Source organism: Copadichromis virginalis, linkage group LG7 (genome assembly GCF_057382275.1).
Source record: "Copadichromis virginalis isolate Kocher_CV1m ecotype Utaka linkage group LG7, C_Virginalis_male_GT1.1, whole genome shotgun sequence".
Lineage (NCBI taxonomy): Eukaryota > Metazoa > Chordata > Actinopteri > Cichliformes > Cichlidae > Copadichromis > Copadichromis virginalis.
Window position 1 is genome coordinate 14,019,165 of NC_140624.1, and position 7,296 is coordinate 14,026,460.

At 40.7% G+C, this 7,296-nt stretch overlaps 2 protein-coding genes across 2 annotated transcripts; both read right to left on the reverse strand.

The window, feature by feature from the left end:
• Positions 1–35: 35 nt before the first annotated feature.
• On the reverse strand, positions 36–2,944 carry stoml1 (stomatin (EPB72)-like 1). Its single transcript, XM_085461895.1, has 7 exons — positions 2,601–2,944; positions 2,144–2,250; positions 1,913–2,062; positions 1,038–1,241; positions 749–956; positions 473–673; positions 36–374 (listed from the first exon to the last, which is right to left on the reverse strand). Exons 1-7 carry the CDS (start codon positions 2,740–2,742, stop codon positions 169–171), a joined length of 1,218 nt encoding a protein of 405 aa, XP_085318021.1. The 5' UTR covers positions 2,743–2,944; the 3' UTR covers positions 36–168.
• Positions 2,945–4,268: 1,324 nt separating this feature from the next.
• Positions 4,269–6,512, reverse strand: nr2e3 (nuclear receptor subfamily 2, group E, member 3). Its single transcript, XM_085465134.1, has 8 exons — positions 6,425–6,512; positions 6,012–6,156; positions 5,805–5,908; positions 5,428–5,691; positions 5,083–5,267; positions 4,723–4,963; positions 4,534–4,639; positions 4,269–4,406 (listed from the first exon to the last, which is right to left on the reverse strand). The coding sequence occupies exons 1-8, from the start codon at positions 6,510–6,512 to the stop codon at positions 4,274–4,276; spliced, it is 1,266 nt and encodes a 421-aa protein (XP_085321260.1). The 3' UTR covers positions 4,269–4,273.
• Positions 6,513–7,296: the final 784 nt, after the last annotated feature.

Here is a 7,296-nt window from a genome sequence, read left to right on the forward strand (position 1 = left end):
AACAGTGTTGCATAAAATAACCTTCAGAAAGCACGTTATCTTTGTAAACAAGCATTTACTTGGAATTTGTGAGAAATTATAAGAATATTACAGAAATTCAGTCACAGCATACATGAAAAACACAGTTTATAGTTAAAATTAAAGATTTAATAAATTAATTAAAATGTACTATAGTTGATGTTTCTTAAGTAGCTTTATGAGTTCTTCCAGCTTCATGGCTGTTTTAATGTCTCCCTGGACTTTAAGTCTGCCACTTGTAAAAGCAGCTATTGGTCGCAGTTCACCCTGAAACATGTCCAGAAGGTCACAGTCACTCATATTCAGGGTTACATCTGGTTCTCGACACAAGGACCCTTCCCCAGCTGCACCGCTACCTAAAGTACAAAGAGAAATAGACAGATTTCATTTTTTTTATGTTTTCGTACACACATTTAGCGCCAAGTAAAAATTCCATAATCATGACATTTATCACCTTGGCTCAGATCCACATAGTAACGGCGCTGTTGTCCATCTCCTGAGCTGATGTCAAACTGATAACAGGCCCCAACCTGGCGGACCAAAGACTCAGAGAGGAGCAGCTTGACTTTGCTGAGCAGCTCTTCAACACAACCTGGTGTGGCAGTGACAGACTCGGCAGCACTGCTGAGCTCATCCGTAAATGCTATGCTGTCCTCTGAAGAAAGAGGTGAAGATTACAGCACTAATTATGGAAAAGATGCAAGAAGATTTTTTAAGTGTTCTGTCTTACCCTGCTGAGGCCGTGATGTGGCACCGTGGCTCAGAAAGTGCATGGCCAACTGCTGAATGGGGCCAGTGAGGCCTTCAAGTCCAGGTGCAGAGGGCATAATCAGGGGGGCAGAGGGGCTGTCCTCTGGGGCTTTCAGTAGAGAACCAAGGGTAAGCTCTACTCTATCCACCTCCAGCCCCCAAGGACGAGTCATCTCGTTTATGTCCATCTGTAAACATGAAGCATGAATGTAAACATGAACTGATACAGCAAAAGAAATCAGCACAGAGTAGCTAAAGCGTGTCCTCACCCCAAGATATTCCCCTAATTTCACTCTCTCAGTTTGAATCTCCCTGACGGTCTTCTTGGCCAGGCTGTGGGTCAAAGCCTTCTGTGCCGTCATTCTGGTGGAAGCATTGAGATCCTGGACTGACACCACTGACAAGACTGGGTTCCAGATCCTGAACTGGATGTCTGCTCCCACTGACAACACACCACCATCCCGAGTAGTCACCTATAACAGCACAGTGTACTGACAGCTGAACTTACATGAAGCCAAACTGGCAAACGAATTAGTACATAAGCATCTCCTCTTAAATAAATAACATTCACAGCTCCTAAGAGGAATGGCTTTGCAAAAATCTGAAGCTCAATTGAATATAAATTATGCCATCAACTTGAAGTTTGAATTGTTTTTGTCTTTTTTTTAAGTGTATTAAAGGTAAGAATGACAGGCTAAGCCATATGAGAAGGAAGAAATTATCTCCAGCACACACAAAATAAATTTCATGGAACTGAAGTTACTGCTTTTAAAACATTTTTAAATGGTAAATGATGCGTATAAGATGTGTTTTACCAGTATCAGAATTCAAAAGTGTTGTGTTACAGTGTGGCAAGAGCAGAAAAATCAGCTGATCTTATGCAATCAGAAACCAGGAAACAACGGCACACAGATCATGTATTTCATCCTATGCTAACCTCTCCTGTGGCTTAAGGATAAAAAGATATAATGTAACACTTCTTTAGCTATTAATTATCATGTACTGTACATGTATATGGGCAGAGTGGATCTCATCCAAAAGACTATCAAAACCATGTTTAACAAACATGCTGAAACATCTTTTTATTTATCTTTTTAAATGCCACAGGCCAGCTATACCAATAATAGCATGTCTGGCAGTTTACCTGGCAAGGGGGGATGTTGAAAGCACGGGTGCGCAGATCTACTTTCTGCCACTGATCAATGAGAGGCAGCACAAGGACGATACCAGGGCCCTTTGGAGGACATATTCGACCGAGACGAAACACTACTATCCTCTGGTAGTTTGGCACAGTCTGAATTGGAAAAAAAAACACATTGTTTATTCTCAACAAGTGAGTGGAGATGCTATGGGTGCAATTTTAAGCCAAACTTACTTTCAGTACAAACCATCCCGTTATTGGAAAGGTTAAAAAGGTGCAGATGTAGACCAGGGAGATGACAACTAGGTTGCAGATCCACGACAACCATCCCTGGGAGGTGTCTAAAAGGGAAGAAACCCCAAGAAGGGGTTATTTTCATTACTGATGGTCAAGTTAAGTCACTCGCACCAGAGCTATGCAGTGTACAAAGTGTGCTAGTATGCTAAAGTATATGAAATATAGGAACAAATGACTAAAGTATTGTGATAATGTCATATCGTGGGCTGTCTGATGATTCCCACCTCTAATATATGAGACATTTCATTATATTCTTTGTGTATTTTGATATAACTTATGTTGACGAATAAGAAGTTAAGTGTCTGTCTTACTTTCTCTTTGAAGTGAATAACAATCGTACCCTAAACCACAAATTATGTCCCCCTAAACCAGCTCGTGTTAACTAGTGTCCTACCTGTGAAGTCGTTTTCAGTAACATTGGGGATGTAGTCAAACGAAAGGCCTTTGTGGTAGTTGTTAGAGTCCACAAACAGACCAGGAGTCCTCGGAGTGCTGAAGTCCCTTTGAGGGAGCAGGCGATACGAGTTTTTAAACATTGGTCATTTGAAATAATTGCTATCGCCTAATTAATGCACCTTCATACTGTTTATCGGGCACCGTGCAAATGTCAGCGCGCCAAAAACTTTGTTTTCATACACTTTTACTTTAGCTCACTGTCCTGATGCGCTTCCGTGTTTTTGTTTTGCTACGCCTCTGCTTCTTCCTCTTCTGCCACGGAGGCTGTCAAATAGCCTTTAGGCGCATTAGCGCCGTCCTCTGGATTGTGGGCGATAATCCCGATAAACCCACAAGTGAAAACATATATTCAATAAAAACATTATTAAATAATTAATTAAATAAATTCATTTTGCAATTTTGCAGGTCTTCTGCAATTTGGGTCCCTCACATTCTAAAGGTAGGTGAAGCCCCTCCTCTCATTAGGTTCAAGGTTGAAATGTAGCCTGACACGCTCCTCGACATGTGCAAAAATGGGGGTGGGGGGGTAGATGCATTACACTGCATGTTTATAATCCATCTGTTAAAGTAACATGGACATATTAAAAGTACTCCACTATATGTTCGAGTCACAGTTTTTTGTCTTGACCCCAAAGCCTATTTTTATGCACTATACATTTTCCTTATGAATTAAATGTTATCTCTTTTATTTTGAAGGTACTATGCACAATATTAACATAATGATAATAATAAGAAAAATGAACAAATATACTGCACTGCCTCACCCCTATATTACTCATTTGTACAAATCAACTTTTAAATTATGTATCTGAAGTAGTGTTCTAAACAAATGTATGATATGATATGCATACATATATATGATATGATATGTATGCATGAGAATGTGATGCTCTGTTTGCTCTCGTACAAAACGTGGCCTACCACAGAGCTGTTGCACCTGTGGATATAATTATCTTTTACCCAGTATAAATATGGTTTTCTCTTTCTGTGTCATACTTTTAATATTTTTCAGACCATCTAGAACAACCTGATACATTTAATACAATTCAACAAAGAAAATGATGGTCACAAAACAGTTGGAAGATAAACCTATCAGAGCTCTTTGGTTTCTGTTTCAAACATGTGTTATACATGTTCTTCTCAAAAGATGAATACTTTTTATGCTGAATTCTATATTTTATAGTGTTTATTGCATTATTTATTTACTCTATTTGAATCAAATAGAAAAAAAAATCCCAGAAATCATTATACTTGACAATACAACTTCATATTTATAGACATTTAAAACATTTAAAAACATGTTTGCTGGCATGTACTGTTATTTCGCTTGTTACTCAGTACGCTGAATGATTAAGTCTAGCTGTAAGCTTCACAAGACGACTTTGTGGTTGTAACTTAACAGAAAAATGTGCTTTAATAGAATGCCATAACCAGAAGTTGCCTTTGTCTTGAGGAAAAAAAGCACAGTTTCACATAAATGTCTCTGATCCATTCATGACTGTGTTTTTCAAACAGTAATATGTCAAAATATCTTTTGTCATAAAGGCTTTTTTGCATTAAACATGAAAGAAGTCATCAGCAGAATGCATGAATTACACAGCCTCCGTGTGCTTAGTTTTTGAACATGTCACACAGCAGCTTCTCCATGGGTGTGCTGCCAATGGTCCTCTGAAAGAACAGCTTAGCGATCTTCTCTGAATTCACAAAGCGGAGGGAAGGCAGCAGAAGAATTAATCTCCCAAACCTTGTTGGACAAAAACAAAAAGAGTGCGAGCTAAATGTTTCTGTGGGGGGGAGAGATTTGACATTCTCCAGCTGTTATTATGTTTGAAGATTTTGTGGTATTTTGTTAGAAAAGAAAGTGCAGTTACCTGGCACCCTGGTTGGGATACACTGAATGGATGTGCTGACCCAGCAGCACCTGTGACTGGGCCTGCAGATTCTCCACCTGTTCTGGATCTTTAAGGTTGCGTACCTCTGCGTGGGAGATTCAAACAGCAGACATCGGTTTGGTGATCCAGAAATCAGTGACTACCATCGCTGCATCAGTGATTCCTTACCTGGCTTAAACAGCACAATGGCCTTCAGACAGGCAAATTCTGTCGGGTCAACAGTCAGGGCTTTAAAGCGACTAAAGACTTCTTCTAAGATCTGCAGGTCAGCAGTAAGAAGGTTGATATTGGCTTGCTGTGGGGTAGAAAGGTCTGGCAGAGACAAAAGAGGACAGCTGTCCATGGGCAGAGACCACTGGATGGCACACAGGAGGAACATCTCACTCCAAGCTTCTTCAAGAAGAATCACCTGAGGATTTCACAGAAATGTTGAGCATCTCATTAGTCTCACACACTATCCATATATGTTAAAAAAAACATTTTAAGATGCAAATACACAAAGAAAAAATATCTGTCTACAGGCCTCACCTGGTCACGAAATGGCAAGTGAGCAAACACAGGCAGATTTTTTGCCCACTTGACTGACATGAAGAGGAGTCGTGCCGATGTCTCATACACATTCTCTGGACAGCTGGAGGTATAAGGGGACAAACGGCTGTCGAAGGGAGTGAGGTCCCTCTCTGAATTTGTTGTCACATCAATATTTTCCTCCACTGTGTAGCAGAAAAAGAGACATAGGCATTACAATCCAAATATCCCACACCGTAAAGTCAAATCAAAAAGTCTGTTTTCAAAATATTTTTACTCATTTCAAGACAAATAGGTTTACACCTCTTTCTTCCAAGTTATTTTACCTCTTTCATTTGATCTTACCGTCCTCTGGCTCCAGTTTTGCACAGGTCTCTGCAGTCAGCAGGCTGACCATAAAGCGGTGGTTGTTACTTATGTTGCTGCAAAGTTTTACTGTGGCAGAAATTGGAGCTGACGACGTGACCAAAGGCCTGGAGATGACTGCTGAGTAGGTGTCAGAGGGGCTGAGCGCTTGCGTGGTGACCAGGTGCTCCTTTTTGGTTTCGACATTTATAGAGTCCGGACTGACGTGAGCTGTGCTTCGAGGCTGTCGCTCATTCTGCACAGCTGCCACAACAAAGCACAGGAAAAGCTACACCATCTCACAGTGAGGCTTTAGGTATTTCATATCAATACGCACAGATAATATCTACAAGGTCTGCTTTTTCTGAGTTTCTCACCATCTTTGTTCATGCCAGCCTGGAGGCACTTCTTTAATCGACAAGCTTGGCACTGGTTTCGATGCGCTTTGTCAACAGGGCACCTGCCATTTCCAGCCTGACACCTATGAAATAAAGACACAGATGGAGTTCAAATGCACTTCCTTAATTGTCATATGATTGTTTTCCTGTTATGTACAGCTGCCTTTCACAGAGCCACTTGCCCACCTATAGACGAGTCTTCTCCTCACACTGCGCTTGAAGAAGCCGCTGCAGCCGTTACAGGCAAAGATGCCATAGTGTTTGCCACTGCTTGAGTCAGAGCAAACTTTACAAAGCAGGCCTTGGCCAAACGATTTACGCAGACCTTTTTCTGTAGAGAATAGATAGTAGAAATACTTAAAATAATTTCAGATTCTTTTGAGCACCAACGCTATTTTAACTACAGACTGATGTAAAATTAGCTCACTCTTTTACGCATTTTGAGCTTTGTGTCAGATTCTGTGTGTAAATCTATGTATTTGAAACTTTGTGAGCATTAATTATGAGTCTAGTCTGCTGTACTGAGAAGCCTTTAACAATCATCATCTAAGCTTTCTAAAATCTTGCACATTTGTAGTAATTTGTAAGTATTGGCTCACCTGATTGAGCTCCGTCTGTGCTCTGTTGCGTGAAGTCCTTCAAGGTGTCCGATGAAAACATGTTCATCTTTGAAATCTGCTCCTCCATCCTTACTGAAAGACATATAAACATAAGATGACTTCCTGTTTTGCATGAACTGTTTTCTGTGATAAAGTACTGGCCACAATTTTCCCAAAAACATGCTCATCAAAAGTTTTTTCTTTACACTACCTCACAGAAAGCTTCAGGGAAGCTCCTTAAAGAATAAGCCTTGTTGAGTGATCTGGATACAGTGCTGATGTTCTTGTACTGCTTAAATCTGATGAAGGTGGGGTCAAGGGAGATACAACTCGCCGTCTTCTTTCTTTCTCTCTCTCCAGAATGAGTGTGAGAGCTTGAGTCGTCTGGAGGAAAACAAGGAGATTAGCACCGGGCGCTGTGTAAGCAAATGCTGATTTGTCATCCTCTTAATCTTTACCGTCTATAAGGGTAAATCAATCAGTCACACCACTTACAGGCACTAAGTATATTCATTCCTCTTTCCTCTCTCGCTCCTTCTTTCTGTCTCTCTCTGGTTATTTTGTTAGTTGTGGTTCCTAGAATATTTAAAAGTAGGATGGGAGGCAGAGTCTTTAGCTTTCAGGTCCCTCTTCTATGGAACCAGCTCCCAGTTTGAATTTGGGAGACAGTCACCCAAGATTAGGCTTAAAACATTCCTTTTTGACAAAGCAGGGCTGGAACAGGTGATCCTGAATCCACTCTTAGTTATGCTGCAATAGGCCTAGGCTGCTGGGGGTGTCCCATGATGCACTGAGTGTTTCTACAGCACTCGACATCTAATCATTAGTTATTGTTTATTTCCAATTTAAAGTGCATTGGGGGGACTGCTCTT

Bases quoted from the DNA above. Each gene is read 5' to 3' on its own strand.
- stoml1 (XM_085461895.1), bottom strand. From the start codon at position 2,742: ATGTTTAAAAACTCGTATCGCCTGCTCCCTCAAAGGGACTTCAGCACT. The intron at 2,251-2,600 runs GTAGGACACTAG...CTTCCCTTTTAG, and splicing joins TACTGAAAACGACTTCACAG to ACACCTCCCAGGGATGGTTG. The intron at 2,063-2,143 runs GTAAGTTTGGCT...TTTCCAATTCAG, and splicing joins CGGGATGGTTTGTACTGAAA to ACTGTGCCAAACTACCAGAG.
- nr2e3 (XM_085465134.1), bottom strand. From the start codon at position 6,512: ATGGAGGAGCAGATTTCAAAGATGAACATGTTTTCATCGGACACCTTG. The intron at 5,909-6,011 runs GTGGGCAAGTGG...TTTATTTCATAG, and splicing joins AGGAGAAGACTCGTCTATAG to GTGTCAGGCTGGAAATGGCA. The intron at 5,268-5,427 runs GTAAGATCAAAT...TCTGCTACACAG, and splicing joins AAAACTGGAGCCAGAGGACG to TGGAGGAAAATATTGATGTG.